This window comes from Globicephala melas, chromosome 3 (assembly GCF_963455315.2).
Source record: "Globicephala melas chromosome 3, mGloMel1.2, whole genome shotgun sequence".
In the NCBI taxonomy this organism is placed as follows: Eukaryota; Metazoa; Chordata; class Mammalia; order Artiodactyla; family Delphinidae; genus Globicephala; species Globicephala melas.
In genome coordinates, this window is record NC_083316.1 from 105,642,510 (window position 1) to 105,659,701 (window position 17,192).

General features: G+C 35.5%; 1 protein-coding gene across 3 annotated transcripts in view; it reads left to right on the plus strand.

Moving 5' to 3' along the window:
* SLC12A2 (solute carrier family 12 member 2) overlaps window positions 1-17,192 on the plus strand; it is a 108,476-nt gene that overhangs the window by 48,384 nt on the left and 42,900 nt on the right. For all 3 annotated transcript variants that reach the window (XM_030869740.2, XM_060296167.1, XM_060296168.1), the window contains exons 8-10: window positions 9,564-9,691; window positions 9,789-9,873; window positions 12,348-12,499. In XM_030869740.2, coding sequence (XP_030725600.1) covers window positions 9,564-9,691; window positions 9,789-9,873; window positions 12,348-12,499 — 365 coding nt within the window. The remainder of the gene's footprint in view (window positions 1-9,563; window positions 9,692-9,788; window positions 9,874-12,347; window positions 12,500-17,192) is intronic.

The following is a 17,192-nucleotide window of genomic DNA, read 5'->3' on the forward strand; positions in this document are numbered from 1 at the left end:
GTTTTTGCCACCTTTATTTCTAAAATTACAGTAGATGGTTACTTCTAAAAAGATTCCTAATATGTATTTTCTGTTTATGGCTTTAATTGATTTAAAAATATCTGTAAATATCTGCTAGGCCATATTTTTCATTTCCTTTTTTTCAGATCCATCCTTATCTAGTATAGTAATAATTTATATTGTATTCAAATAGCACATCTGGGCTTATCTCAATCTGAGGTAAATAAATTTAAATATACTTTGGAATATGACTTTTCCTTTTTAGCAGTTGATACTGCTTGGCCTTCCTTTTATTAAGGTAGTGTCTGCAGTGAACAGGTTATGTTAATAAACTTGTCAGTTCAAATGACTACCTAATAGGGATATTCATTTTCTCCTTTTTCCTTTTTGATATGAGAAATATCTCCCTTTTGCCAAAGACCGGTGCCTCTGCTGTGATCTAGATCCCATTTCATTCACTTTCTCAAAGGCATTTATCCTTTGGTAATTTACTTGCTTCCCTGCATCAAAACTGTCAGCTCTGTATAACCTTACATACTTGCTCTAGTAATTCCCATCCTTGAAAATACTACCTCTGGTCTTTTATTCTCCTCCAGTTACCACCTTACTTTCCAGGCCCCTTTCACAGACAAATTTCTCAAATCCTTACCTCCCATTTATTGCTTGTTATTTCAAAAAAAATTGAAACTCACAGACAACTTGAAAAATTAATATAATAAATTCCTTGGAGGCTTCCCTGGTGGTTCAGTGGTTAAGAGTCTGCCTGACAATGTGGGGCACAGGGTTCGATCCCTGGTCCAGGAAGATCCCACATGCCGAGGAGCAACTAAACCTGTGCGCCACAACTACTGAGCCAGCGCTCTAGAGCCCGCAAGCCACAACTACTGAAGCCTGTGTGCCTAGAGCCCGTGCTCCACAACAAAAAGAAGCCAATGAGAAACCCGCGCACCGCAATAAAGAGTAGTCCCTCTTGCCGCAACTAGAGAGAGCCCACGTGCAGCAACAAAGACCCAACGCAGCCAAAAAACAAATAAATAAAAATAAATAAATTTATAAAAAAATAAATGAATTCCTTGCACCCTTTACCTACATTCACAAAAAAATTTACACTTTTATGTTCTTTTTTGCCACATTTATTTTATCACTCATATATCTAATTGTTATTACTATGATTGCTAAACCTTTTGAGAGAAGTTGCAGAAATCATGACTTCTTACCTATAAATACTTAAGTGTGCATCTACTAAGGAAAAGGACAGTTCAGGAGGTTTAACTTTGGCATAATGTTATATATAACATTTTTCATGTACAAATTTTTCCAACTCTTTCTTTCTTCCTTTCTTTCTTTTTTTCTTATTTGGTTGTGCCGGGTCTTAGTTGCGGCAGGCAGGCTCCTTAGTTGTGGCATGTGAACTCTTAGTTGCGGCATGCATGTGGGATCTACCTCCCTGACCAGGGATCGAAACCGGGCCCTCTGCATTGGAAGCACAGTCTTAACCACTGCACCACCAGGGAAGTCCCTCCAACTGTTTCTACAAAGATTATGTAGAGACTTTTTATTCCCTGTTCCAGGATCCAGTCCATGATCCTGTATTGCATTCACTTGTCATGTCTCTTCAATCTCCTTTTTTTAAAACTAGTTCTTTACATAATCTTCAGTCCCCTTTAATCTGAAACAGTGCCTTAGCCTTTTATTTTTTATTTATTTTTTTAACAGCTTTTTTGGAGTATAATTGCTTTACAATGTTATGTTAGTTTCTGGGGTATAACAAAGTGCATCAGCTATATGCATACATATATCCCCATATCCCCTCCCTCTAGTGCCTCCTTCCTCACCTCCTAATCCCACCCTTCTAGGTGGTCACAAAGCACCGAGCTGATCTCCCTGTGCTATGAAGCTGTTTTACACTAGCTATCTATTTTACATTTGGTAGTGTGTATATGTCCATGCTACTCTCTCACTTCGTCCCAGTTTACCCATCCCCCTCCCTGTGTCCTCAAGTCCATTCTCTACGTCTTCATCTTTATTCCTGTCCTGCCACTAGGTTCATCAGAACCTTTTTTTTTTTTTTTTTTAGATTCCATATATATGTGTTAGCATACGATACTTGTTTTTCTCATTCTGACTTACTTCACTCTGTGTGACAGATTCTAGGTCCATCCACCTCACTACAAATATCTCAATTTCGTTTCTTTTTATGGCTCAGTAATATTCCGTTGTATATATGTGCCACATCTTCTTTATCCATTCATCTATCGATGGACACTTAGGTTGCTTCCATGTCCTGGCTATTGTAAATAGAGCTGCAATGAACATTGTGGTACATGACTCTTTTTGAATTATGGTTTTCTCAGGGTATATGCCCAGTAGTGGGATTGCTGGGTCATCTGGTAGTTCTATTTTTAGTTTTTTAAGGAACCTCCATACTGTTCTCCATAGTGGCTGTATCAATTTATATTCCCACCAACAGTGCAAGAGGGTTCCATTTTCTCCACACTCTCTCCAGCATATATTGTTTGTAGATTTTTTGATGATGGCCATTCTGACTAGTGTGACGTGATATCTCATTGTAGTTTTGATTTACATTTCTGTAATGATTAGTGATATTGAGTCTCCTTTCATGTGTTTGTTGGCAATCTGTATATCTTCTTTGGAGAAATGTCTATTTAGGTCTTCCGCCCATTTTTGGATTGGGTTGTTTGTTTTTTTGATATGGAGCTGCATGAGCTGCTTGTAAATTTTGGAGATTAATCCTTTGTCAGTTGCTTCATTTGCAAATATTTTCTCCCATTCTGAGGGTTGTCTTTTAGTGTTGTTTACCGTTTCCTTTGCTGTGCAAAAGCTTTTAAGTTTCATTAGGTCCCATTTGTTTATTTTTGTTTTTATTTCCATTTCTCTAGGAGATAGATGAAAAAGGATCTTGTTGTGATTTATGTCATAGAGTGTTCTGCCTATGTTTTCCTCTAAGAGTCTGATAGTGTCTGGCCTTACATTTAGGTCTTTAATCCATTTTTTTTTTTTTTTTTTTTTTTTGCGGTACGCGGGCCTCTCACTGCTGTGGCCTCTCCCGCTGCGGAGCACAGGCTCCGGACCCACAGGCCCAGCGGCCATGGCTCACGGACCCAGTCGCTCCGCAGCATGTGGGATTCTCCCAGACCGGGGCACGAACCCGCGTCCCCTGCATTGGCAGGCGGACTCTCAACCACTGCGCCACCAGGGAAGCCCCTTAATCCATTTTGAGTTTATTTTTGTGTATGGTATTAGGGAGTATTCTAATTTCATTCTTTTACATGTAGCTGTCCAGTTTTCCCTGCACCACTTATTGAAGAGGCTGTTTTTTCTCCATTGAATATTCTTGCCTCCTTTTTCAAATATAAGGTGACCATATGTGCGTGGGTTTATCTCTGGGCTTTCTATCCTGTTCCATTGATCTATATTTCTCTTTTTATGCCAGTACCATACTGTCTTGATTACTGTAGTTTTGTAGTATATTCTGAAGTCAGGGAGCCTGATTCCTCCAGCTCCATTTTTCTTTCTCAAGATTGCTTTGGCTGTTCTGGGTCTTCTGTGTTTCCATACAAATTGTGAAATTTTTTGTTCTAGTACTGTGAAAAATGCTATTGTTAGTTTGATAGGGATTGCATTGAATCTGTAGATTGCTTTGGGTAGTAGAGTCATTTTCACAATGTTGATTCTTCCAATCCAAGAACATGGTATACCTCTCTATCTGTTTGTATTATCTTTAATTTCTTTCATCAGTGTCTTATTGTTTTATGCATACATGTCTTTTTTCTCCCTAGGTAGATTTATTCCTAGGTATTTTATTCTTTTGGTTGCAGTGGTAACTGGGAGTGTTTCCTTAATTTCTCTTTCAGATTCTTCATCATTAGTGTATAGGAATGCAAGAGATTTCTGTACATTAATTTTGTATCCTGCTACTCTACAAATTCATTGATTAGATCTGGTGCTTTTCTGGTAGCATCTTTACGATTCTCTAGGTATAGTATCATGTCATCTGCGAGCAGTCACACTTTTCCTTCTTCTTTTCCAATTTGGATTCCGTTTATTTCTTTTTTGTCTCTGATTGCTGTGGCTAAAATTTCCAAATCTATGTTGAATAATAGTGGTGAGAGTCGGCAACCTTGTCTTGTTCCTGATCTTAGAGGAAATGGTTTCAATTTTTCACCATTGAGAACGATGTTGGCTGTGGGTTTGTCACGTGTAGCCTTTATTATGTTGAGATAAGTTCCCTCTGTGCTTACTTTCTGCAGAGTTTTTATCATAAATAGGTGTTGAATTTGTCGAAAGCTTTTTCTGCATCTATTTAGATGATCATATGGTTTTTATCCTTCAATTTGTTAATATGGTGTATCACATTGATTGATTTGCATATATTGAAGAATCCTTGCATTCCTGGGAGAAACCCTACTTGATCATGGTGTATGATCCTTTTAATGTGCTGTTGGATTCTGTTTGCTAGTATTTTTTTGAGGATTTTTGCATCTATGTTCATCAGTGATATTGGCCTGTAGATCTTTTTCTTTGTGACATCTTTGTCTGGTTTTGGTATCAGGGTGATGGTGGCCTTGTAGAATGAGCTTGGGAGTGTTCTTCCTTCTGCTGTATTTTGGAAGAGTTTGAGAAGGATAGGTGTTAGCTCTTCTTTTAACGTTTGATAGAATTCACCTGTGAAGCCATCTGGTCCTGGGCCTTTGTTTGTTGGAAGATTTTTAATCACAGTCTTAATATCAGTGCTTGTGATTGGTCTGTTCATATTTTCTTTCTTCCAGGTTCAGTCTCGGAACGTTGTGCATTTCTAAGAATTTATCCATTTCTTTCAGGTTGTCCATTTTATTGGCATATAGTTGCTTGTAGTAATCTCTCATGATCCTTTGTATTTCTGCAGTGTCAGTTGTTACTTTTCCATTTTCATTTCTAGTTCTGCTGATTTGAGTCTTCTCCCTTTTTTTCCTGATGAGTCTGGCTAATGGTTTATCAATTTTGTTTATCTTCTCAAAGAACCAGCTTTTAGTTTTATTGATCTTTGCTATTGTGTCCTTCATTTCTTTTTCATTTATTTCTGATCTGATCTTTATGATTTCTTTCCATCTGCTACCTTTGGGATTTTTTTTGTTCTTCTTTCTCTAACTGCTTTAAATGTGAGGTTAGGTTGTTTGAGATGTGTCTTGTTTCTTGAGGTAGGATTGTATTGCTATAAACTTCCCTCTTAGAACTGCTTTTGCTGCATCTCATACATTTTGCATTGTCATGTTTTCATTGTCATTTGTTTTTAGGTAGTGTTTTGGTTTTCTCTTTGATTTCTTCAGTGATCTCTTGGTAGTGTACTGTTTAGCCTCCATGTGTTTGTATTTTTAACAGTTTTTTTTTCCTGCAGTTGATATCTCGTCTTATAGCGTTGTGGTCAGAAAAGATACTTGATATGATTTCAATTTTATTAAATTTACCAAGGCTTGATTTATGACCCAAGATATGGTCTATCCTGGAGAATGTTTCATGAGCTCTTGAGAAGAAAGTGTATTCTGTTGTTTTGGGATGGAATGTCCTATAAATATCAATTAAGTCCATCTTGTTTAATGTCTCATTTAAAACTTGTGTTTGCTTTTTTATTTTCATTTTGGATGATCAGCCCACTGGTGAAAGTGGGGTGTGTTAAAGTCCCCTACTAGGATTGTGTTACTGTCAATTTCCCCTTTTATGGCTGTTGGCATTTGCCTTACGTATTGAGGTGCTCCTATATCGGGTGCATAAATATTTACAATTGTTATATCTTCTTCTTGGATTGATCCCTTGATCATTATGTAGTGTCCTTCTTTGTCTCTTGTAATAGGCTTTATTCTAAAGTCTATTTTGTCTGATATGAGAATTACTACTCTAGCTTTCTTTTGATTTCCATTTGCATGGAATATCTTTTTCTATCCCCTCACTTTCAGTCTGTATGTGTCCCCAGGTCTAAAGTGGGTCTCTTGTAGACAGCATATATATGGGTCTTGTTTTTGTATCCATTCAGCCAGTCTGTGTCTTTTGGTTGGAGCATTCAATCCTTTTACATTTAAGGTAATTATTGATATGTAGGTTCCTATTACCATTTCTTAATTGTTTTGTTTTTGTTTTTGTAGGTCCTTTCCTTCTCTTGTGTTTCCTGCCTAGAAAAGTTCCTTTAGCATTTGTTGTAAATCTGGTTTGGTGGTGCTGAATTCTGTTAACTTTTGCTTGTCTGTAAAGGTTTTAATTTCTTCATCGAATCTGAATGAGATCCTTGCTGGGTAGAGTATTCTTGTTTGTAGGTTTTTCCCTTTCATCACTTTAACTATGTCCTGCCAGTCCCTTCTGGCTTGCAGAGTTTCTGCTGAAAGATCAGCTGTTAACCTTATGTGGATTCCCTTGTGTGTTATTTGTTGCTTTCCCTTGATGCTTTTAATATATTTTCTTTGTAGTTAATTTTTGATAGTTTGATTAATATGTGTCTTGGCATGTTTCTCTTTGGGTTTATCCTGTATGGGACTCTCTGTGCCTCCTGGACTTGATTGACTATTTCCTTTCCCATGTTAGGGAAGTTTTCGACTATAATCTCTTCAAATATTTTCTCAGACCCTTTCTTTTTCTCTTCTTCTTCTGGGACCCCTGTAACTTGAATGTTGCTGTGTTTAATGTTGTCCCAGAGGCCTCTGAGACTGTCCTTAATTCTTTTCATTCTTTTTTCTGCTCCCTGGCAGTTATTTCCACCATTTTATCTTCCAGCTCACTTATCTGTTCTTCTGCCTCAGTTATTCTATTGATTCCTTCTAGAGTACTTTGTATTGTACTTTTAATTTCAGTTATTGTGTTGTTCATCATTGTTTGTTTGCTCTTTAGTTCTTCTAGATCCTTGTTAAGTGTTTCTTGTATTTTCTCCATTCTGTTTCCGAGATTTGGGGTCATCTTTACTATCATTACTCTGAATTCTTTTTTCAGGTAGGTTGCCTATTTCGTCTTCATTTATTTGGTTTTGTAGGTTTTTACCTTGCTCCTTCATATGTAACATATTTTTTTGTCGTTTCTTTCTTTTTTTTTTTTTTTTTGATGGGTGGGGCTGTATTCTTGTCTTACTGGTTGTTTGGCCTGAGGCATCCAGCACTGGAGTTTGCAGACAGTTGGATAGAGCTGGGTCTTGGTGCTGAGATTAGGACCTCTGGGAAGCCTCACTCTAATTAATATTGCCTGGGATCGTAGGTTCTCTGTTAGTCCAGTGGTTTGGACTCAGAGCTCCCACCACAGGAGCTCAGGCCTGACCTCCAGCCTGGGAACCAAGATCCCGCAAGCCAGTCACTGGGGGTTCCTCCCATCCCCTTTTGTGTCCATGGTCCCCCACTGGTGCCTGGTAGGTCCCCTAGTTGTGCGGATACATGATTTCCACATCCTCTTGGTCCGCCCCACAGCCTTTTATTTTTCTTTCCCTACATTGACATTCTTCAAGAGTACAGGCCATTTGTTTTTTTAGAAAGTCCCTCCAGTTGGTTTTGTTTGATTTCCATAGATTCACTTGTTTACTTTTGCCAAGAACACTACATGAAGAGTGTGTCTTCAGAGTCTCACATCAGGAGACTCACATGATGTCAGTTTTCCCCATCACTGATGGTGTTAAATTTAATGACTTGGTGAAAGTGCTACCTGAGAGTTTTATCTGTTGTTAGGTTGCCACTTTCTTCTTTGTAATTAATAAGTAGTTTGTGGAGAGATACTTTGAGACCGTGTGTAACTTATTCCCCATGTTACTTTCACCAAATGGTCTTATTTCATTCATTCTCAACCCCTATTAACTGGCTTCTGTCTGTCATGGTCACAATAACATGTTGCTAGGTACAGCGTGCAGTTTTTTAGTCTTCTGACTCTCAGCAACATTATATTTAGTTGTCCCATTCTCCTTGAAACACTTTTCTTGTTTTATTTGATGTCAGTCACTGTGTTCTAGTGAGTTCTTTTCTACCTAATTCACTGGTCACTATATCTATTACTCCTGTTACCCCTTCTCTTCTTTCCATCCTCTAAATGTCAGAGTTGCACAGAGTGTTGTCCTGCATCTTCTAACTGTATTCTTTCCTTTGGCAATATCTTTTCTCATGGCTCAAAATGCTCTCAAGAGATTCACATATTTCTATTCCTGCATCTCTCCTTTAAACTCCAGATATAGGTATACATTCAATTGTTTATTTGATGTCCCTCCTACCTAACCGTTCTCAGACCTCTCCATCCTAGTAAGTGAAAGAAACCAGGATTTCAGTGTTTTCTACTTGCCCTCTTACTTACTAATCCTTCTCTAATCAGTACATTATTCTCCCATCACTAGATTGAACCACTGCAGTACCTCCTAACTGGTCTCCCTGCTTCAGATGCTGATGCTTTCAGTCCACTGTCCATGCAGCATCCACATAAGCATCATGTCAGTTGTGTGGTTCTACGCCCACCTTGGCGTAGGACAAAATCTAAACTCCTATAAAATTAAAATTTTGCATAATCTCACCCCTGCTGATCCCTTCCATCTCATTTCATCTCCCCCTTACTGTGAGGGCTTTGCATCTTTTAGTTCTCCAAAAGAGGTAAACTTTTTTCCTGCCTCAGCGCCTTTCTACATGTTGTTGGTTACTCCTGGTGTACTCTTTCTCCTGGAACATCACATGGCTGATTCCTGCTCATTAAAGTCTCAGCTTAAGTGTTAGCTCCTTAGTTGTATCTCTTTAGCCTTCTGTAACCACATGGAATTAGTTTGTCTCTCTTTCATTATTTATCACAACACCCTGTTTCCATCCGTACATTTACTGCTATTTGCAGTGACCTTTTTAACTTGTTTTGTAGCTCCTCATTGATACTCTTAAGTTCCATGAAGGTAGCTTGTTGCTGTTGGATCTCTCAGTACTTTGAGATACTGGATGGTTCCAGTACAGGACCTGGCACGTGGTGTATATGCAAATATTGGATGGATGGATGGATGACCGTTAATTGGTTGTTTCAGTGTCAGGGCCTGTCAGAATAGATGGAAACAGCAGGACTAGTTGAAGCTTTCATTATTGTTGAAATGGAAAGGACCTTTACCTGGTTTGTCTTAGCTACAAATTATCTGGATGCCAGATGAATAGCCTCAAAAGTCAAACAAGTCACCACTAGGAAATAGAGAAAGCTGTACAGATAGATAGAATATAAGCTGGATGTAAGGAAAAATGTGGTTCCAGGTTTGTTTTATGTCCGTTTTGTTCTTCTGCCTGCTTTCTTGCTTCTTTAACCTCTTGGAGAGATAACAATCAAGTTAGAGGTGCTTGAAACATAATTAGTAAGGTATAAAAAATAGTGGGGCATGAACCAGGTCAAATCATTTTGAATGTAAACCATTTCCCTCATATAAGAAAAGAGAAACACCAATACATACTTGAATTAGGAAATAATTCAAGAATTTACCAGTTACTTGAGCTGAAGAAAAGTCAGGGGTCTTAGATAAACACTTATTCTTAACCTAAATTATCATGGTCTAATCTGCTATCCATTAATTGCCAAAAATATTTTGTTCTCTACAGCTGAAATATTTAATGAGAACTTTGGGCCAGATTTTCGAGAGGAAGAGAACTTTTTTTCTGTGTTTGCCATCTTTTTTCCTGCCGCAACTGGTATTCTGGCTGGAGCAAATATCTCAGGTGATCTCGCAGTAAGTATTTTAATAATGCTGTATCGATTTTATACAAAAAGTGATATACCTATATTTATTTTTAAAGGTAGACTTAAAAAATGTTCTTGTCTTCTAGGATCCTCAGTCAGCCATACCCAAAGGAACACTCTTAGCCATTTTAATTACTACAGTGGTTTACATAGGAATTGCAGTATCTGTAGGTAAATAACCTTACATTTGTTATGTGTTTCAGAAATTTAATGATGTACATACTATAAAGATTCATTTTCATGACATTATATTTCTAACTTTTAAATTAAGAAATAGTTCAATAAAAAGATTCTAAGTTTTGTATTTTCAAAAATACTTAAGTAAACTAGTGGTGATTCTGTAGACATTATCTAAGTCACTAAATGCTCTAAGGTTTTTCCTTTAGGATTTCTGTTAATTAGTAAGCTAGAAAGTTATGTAAAATCTTATCTGCAGATTCTTAAATTTCACTGAGATATATTTACAGAAAATGTAATTCATATGTAGAAGTAAATGCATTTTACTTTCTGAGCGTTACAAATTTTGGAATATTTTTGTTTATGATGGTTATTTTATATTTTTATGTAATCTTGTTGTATGAAGATTGTTTCAAGGCTATTAAGAAATACCTGGCATTTTTTACCATAAAACCTAATTTCAATGCACAGGAATTGAATGAAAAGTGTTATTAAATTAATGAAAATGGTTTTAAGCCACTTTAATACATTCATGGAATCATAACATTTTAGAACTTGAAGAAAGGACTTAAGTGATCAGCCAGTCTCTAAATCTTTATAGATAAGGAAGTCAAAGGTCAGAGATTTTGTTACCAACCATATGATAATGGCACTTCCTTTAAAAAACTGTTTTCATGGCAAAGAGGGTTTTGGTGTTTTATTTATTTATAAGCAAATAAATAAATAATTTTAAAAGGCTATTTGTAATAGGAGGTTCTTAACTGAAACAGAGTACAGAAAAAAATTTAGTAACTACTGATTTTACATATAATTTGCATACATTGACTGTAGATACTGTCTTGTCTTGAATTTAGTACACATTCATGAAAGTACATACTTTACCCGGAAAACATGTTTTTAAAATGTAAGCATTGTCTTTAATATCTAAATTCTAAAATTCAGGTTTTACAGTAAAAATTTTAAGCATACTACAAGAATAAATCTTAGTCTAGTACTAATCAGAAGAATTACAAACTCCAAATTCATTGACTACAGAATATAAATTTTCCATGTATTTGAGTAAGAAAATTTTTATTTTTGCCATATATTCAGTCATGTGTTGGGAAGTAATGACAGAACTGTTTTTACAAACTGAGCTGCTAATTTGCATAAATGTAATTTTGAAATTTTATTAAACAAGAGTTAGAAATGCTAATAATATTATCATGGTGGGCTATGTTAACATTTGAAAAAGTAACTCGATTACATTTATCATTGCAATGCATACAGAAATTCCTGAAATTCATTTTGAAAAAAGAAAATGAATTACATTTATAAGCTTATTAGCAAAATATTTTTGTATTCCCCTAAAAGTTTCTAGCATGCTTGTATACAGGGATCCCCAGCCCCCGGGTTGCAGACCGGTACTGGTCCGCGGCCCGTTAGGAACCAGGCTGCTCAGCAGGAGGGGAGTGGCATGTGAATGAGCAAAGCTTCATCTTCCACTCCCCATCGCACGCATTACTGCCTGAACCATCCACCACCACCCCACCCCACCCCCCACCATCCCCACCCCGTCCATGGAAAAATTGTCTGACACGAACCCAGTCCCTGGTGCCAAAAAAATTGGGGACTGCTGTTTATATACATTATACATAAGCTAGAAAATTACTTTTAATTTAAAAAATGATATAACTGATTATGTTTCATGGGAAATAATTTGTTATTGCAGGAAAACATTTCTGTTTTTACCTGACGCTCCAATAATGCTTGCCCTTGTACTCATTTCATTCTGTTTACACTAGGGCAACAGGAGTAGCCCTTTCTCCCTGATATTCAGTAGCGGAGTCAGTAAAGATCACCTCTACACTAGTAATTGTGTAACTAGCTCAAGCAGTGGAACCTTTTTTCCCCAGACAATTCTGATGGAGAACATCAAAATATGAACTATAAAAGCATAGCTGCTTTAAGGTTAGATAGGGCTCTCTCTGTTCTGCCCTCAACCTCCAGTGGTTTCAGGAGTACCTTTAAGGAGATGGTTTTGCAAACACTGCTCTGAAAGTCCAAAGAAGAAATTTAAGTATGAAGAACTGTATACAGACTGTCTAGTCATTAAAAAAACTCTTCCTTTCAAAACTTAATTTTTGTTTTATTGTTTAGTTTTTGTTGTAATGCCTGTGATTTTTACATCATATATGATGAGAAAGCATTGTTAAAGTGCTTCGAAAATAAGAATATATGAACTCTAAGGAATGGTCATTACTGTTAGTTGTACACCGTACGTTATTCCAAATAATTCTTAATACTGAGGACCATGATGCTTTCCAAATTCTGTTCCAGGTAAACCTTTCTTAATTGTAAATACAATGTATGCTATAATAAGCAAGTATATACAGTCAGCACTGTAATTTCTTTATGGGTGTATATAATTTTGAAATGAATGTAAGCATTAGTTTGATTTTTTGTCCTCATTGTCACTTGTGCTTCAGGTTCTTGTGTTGTTCGGGATGCTACGGGGAACGTTAATGACACTATTGTAACAGAGCTAACAAACTGTACTTCTGCAGCCTGCAAATTTAACTTTGACTTTTCATCTTGTGAAAGCTATCCTTGTTCCTATGGCCTAATGAACAACTTCCAGGTGAGCATCAAATTTATATTATACAGACATTCTGTGTTCATCTAGAGGTCAGACTGCTATCAACTCTGACCATTCAGAGTATAGCAAAAACTTAGAAGGGAGGATTGTTGTTACTTTATACCCAGATATCAATAAAGACTGTACGCAACTAATTGTGAAAACAGAAAAATATGAAAGAATGAAATCTGAGCCTGTTCAGAGGCAAAAGGGCCCCAGAGGGCAACACTTTTATCATAGGGTATAATATATAGTACATATATACAGTATACTGTTTCAGAAAGCAAGAAAACATCTCACACATGGTCATATGTGCTGGATCTATTTTTGGATTCTCTGTTGTGTTCCATTGATCTTTGTGTCTATCCCTCCACCAATGCCATACTTTCTTGATTACTATAGTTGGTTTTAAGTCTTAAAATCGGGTAGCTTGATTCCTCCTACTTTATTCTTTTTCAAAATTGTTTTAGCTATTTTGGTCCCTTTGCTTTTCCAAATAAATTTTAGAATAATCTATGTTTATCTACAAAAAAGTCTTGTTGGAATTTTGATAGGAACTGCATTAAACTTGTACATGAATTTGGGGAGGATTGATAGATTTACTATGTTGAGTGTTCCAACCCATGAACACTTACGTTTCTCCATTTATTTAGATCTTCTTTAACTTCTTTCATAAGTATTATGTAGTTTTCAGAATATCAATCCTGTACATATTTTGTTAGACTTACATCTAAGTATTTCATTTTTATTTTGAGCAATTTAAACCCATACTAATTGAAATGAGTTCAGTTTTCCAATTTGAGGTTTCTCCATAATTGCTTTATATATGAATGCCCTTTTAAAAAAGTATTGATTAGTATCAGTAGTTTTATTTCATTAGATCTGGCTATCATATAGTGATGCTGTGTTAAACCACTATTGAACAACAGATTAATAAAATTATTAATGGATGCTTGAAAGTTTGTGAACTATTAAACGTATGAACTGTGTGAAGATTAGTATTACTGCTCAAGTATTTGGAGAATATCAGTTTTATTATTACCTCTGTAAGATACTGAAAGCAAAATGAAATTTTTATAAAATTTATGGGTTTTAGATAGAAGAGGAAAAGGAATCACTAAAATTTGGAGGATATTTTGAGAGTTGCTTGATAAGCCTCAGGATGCTAGAAACAAAAGAACATAAAGGTGTAAATTCAGGAGATTAAAACAAAATATTCTGTGGTAAATTTATAGAATAGATGGTACTGCTAATTCAAAGTGGAAAATAAAAATTTCGCTTCCTAGTGTTTCTCCAGTAATGTGTAAACATAATAAACAGAATAGTTGAGGATTTAATGTATTGTAGAACATTATATAGACATTTTATGTAGAATCTATGTATTTTACATTAAAATTTTATAACTTAAATATTTAATGCCATTATTTGTATTTTCTTTTGTATAGTTTCAAGCAATTTACTGCACTTTCAGTGGTTAAAAATATTGAACGCAATTATGTAATAGAAGTTTGTTTTTTCTAGTCATAAGACTAGGCAAAATCGTAGGAATGAAAGAAAGTATTCATGTCCAGCTAATTATTCAGGCCAATTCGGACATTGATACTGTGTATGAAAGGCACAGATGTTGGTCTCTGCCCAGTGACTGAAAATGCCAATCAGATTTCTGTGTTGTTGCCTTGAAATACAGAAGTGTGTTGTCTTTATCAAGTCTAAGTATGGACTCATTCAAGCAAAGTGTGAGAATTTGGTGTACGTAAAGTTGCTTTTCCAATTTAAGTAAATTAAAAAAAAAATACTTTGTAAAGCGATACAGAATGGAAAGAAAATCCTGTAAAATTATCAATTGCTTGTCACTTGGAAAATGAAGAATGGTGAATAGAACGTAACTGAGGAGCATGTAAGTGGAGACTCCATCATGAAATCTATACAAAGGCACACTATATAATACTGTTTTGCATATAGTTGATAAATATATGCATATATAATAGGGTCACTTTATTTTTCTTAAATGTTTAATTTTCTTTAGTTTTATGTTTCTTATATTTCTACATTTTAATGTCCTCTGAAACCTTTGACTCACCACTGCTTAATAAACAAAATGTGAGCTTCTTTGCTCCTTCAGAGCCTTTCATACCCAAACTTAAGTCCCACTGCTTCTATCCAGACTGAACTCCAGTCATTACGTGTTTGTATATGTATACATGCACACGCTTACCCTACTCTGTTGCTTTATTTGTTGCTTCACTCTGCTTGGAATGCACTGGTTTTTTCTTTTTATATGTACAAATCTGTCTGCTCTTCAAACCCAGTTCCATGAACATTTTTTTGGACCCTAAATCGTCAACACACACACATTCCCCACACAAAATCTCACCATTCGTTTTACTTGCCACTTTTTTTTTTTTACTTTTTATTAGACTTTTGTCTTTTTTCCCCCCCTTATTAAAGACCAGACCATCTTTTGTTTTTCATCTTTGTTTCCACTATGTATTTTTGATAACACTGATGTTACTATTATTTGAATCATTTCATTTACTTGCTACTCATATTTTACCATAAAATGGTGGGAAACACAAAGGTTATTGGATAAATGTATAACTAGAAAACAGGAAACTTGGCAAATCATAGAAGCATAGTTTCTAGATGCTAAGCATGGAGCATTATTTATCTTAATTCAGAGATGATGGAAGAAAAGAAAATGAATCTTTTCCTCAAAACATGAAAGGTGAAATGTTATGGTTATATGTAATGTTGCTGGTGTCAGTTTTGGCTTAATCTATCAATGTATCATATTCTTTTTTCTCCCCTTTTTTCTTCATTTACCTCCTGCCTTTGTACTTACTTAACTTTGAAGGCATTACAGACAGACATGGAATTTTGTATTATCTGAGAAGTATATATAACAGAAATCAAGTCTGCTTATTTTTATCTTGGTCCACCTTATCTATCCTTTATAATCTCCTTCCCTAAGGACAGATTTGGCAATGCTAGATAATCTAGCATTAAATAATAACTGTGTAAAAATAGTGATTATGAAAAATGTATCATGTGTATGTAACTACTAAATTGGTATTAAAAGGCTGAATAGAAAATCATCTTTTCAATGAGTTTTTTCTCCCGGAGATTCTCAGAGAAGTCAATGCTAATGTTTCTTAAAACTCTTAAATATGTTCTTCAGGTTTAAACCTAAATCTTCTGAAAGATGCAGGGAGAGACATTTAAGTGAAACAAGGTGGTTTATGTATACATGAAACCAGACTTAGGTATTATGGCTAGGGATTGTGCCCAGAGCTAGTTTTACATCAGACTTAATATTAAATTATAGGCAAAAAAAAAAAAAAAAATTATAGGCAAGTGTATAGTAAACAGCCTAAAACCTGATTTCCTTATCTCCTTGGTCTCAGTTGGCATGTTCTTGGTCAATATAAATGAAAGGTAAATCTCCACTAATGAAGTAATGAATCTAGATGTTGATCATCATTCACTACTGGTAAAATTTATAATGCATAGATCAAGTTGACAGTACCTGAATCCATTAAACAACTCTTAGGAATCAATTTAATACTTTGACAGATTTCAAAGGTTCACAAGGAACAGTGCAATGAAAACCTGTGTACCTACCCTTCATTTGTATTTACTAGTAGTTTATATTTTGCCCCATTTGCCTTATCTTTATATATATATATATGTATAGTATTTTTCTCCTCAAACATAATGAGAATAAATTATAGACATCACGTGACAATCAGATTGAAATATTTAAAACATTCTGTACAAGCACGGTAAATTTTCCCACCCAAGTAATTCAGTGTTGATGAAATACTGTTGTCTAAATATATATTCCATATTCATACTTCCTCTCTTCTTCCAGTAATGTCCCAGATCAATTTTTCTCAGATCCAGGATTCAATCTGGTGTCACACATGGCCTTTAGTTACTTTAAAATTCTTTAATCTAGAGGAGTTGCCAGCCTGCCTGTTTTAACCTTTCAGGATGTTGACATTTTGAAGAGTCCAGGCAATTTATTTTGTATTGTGCTCCTCTGTTTGGATTTATTTGATTGCCTTCTCATTGTCTAAGTTAGTGATCCATTTTTTTTAAACTTCATCATAGGGAAATGTTTGAACATGTACAAAGATAGAGAAAGCAATATAATGTACCTAACATACACATTTTCCAAGTTATCAGTTATTAGCGCATGGCTAATTTTGTTTTATTTATGACTCCCCACTTCCTAGATTATTTAGAGGCAAATCCTGGAGTTAGATCCTTTCAGCTGGATATTTCTACTTTTAGCTTTAATAAGTACTCTTTAAAGACAGACAAAAAACATAACCACAATACCAATCTACTATCTTAACATTAAAAAAAGGAAACAACCTTCCTGACAGAAGTATATCAAACCACCTTGGAATATTCTTGCCAGAAAACTTGTACCTCAGTCTGATCAACTTGTCTAGATCTACCTACCTACCAGTTGACTAGAAATAGAGGTGAGAGGAACAAGTTAAACAAGGCAGTGGAGATTGTCGGCAAAATCCAGAGCGTGGGGTTTCTCTAGGAGAAATGACATAAAAATCATAAAATGTAAAGGAAAGGGTGAGCCTGTAGATTGAAAAAGACTTAAGAGACATATCAACCAAATGTAAATGTAATCCTTTTGTGGATCCTGATTTGAACTAACTTTTAAAAAGCA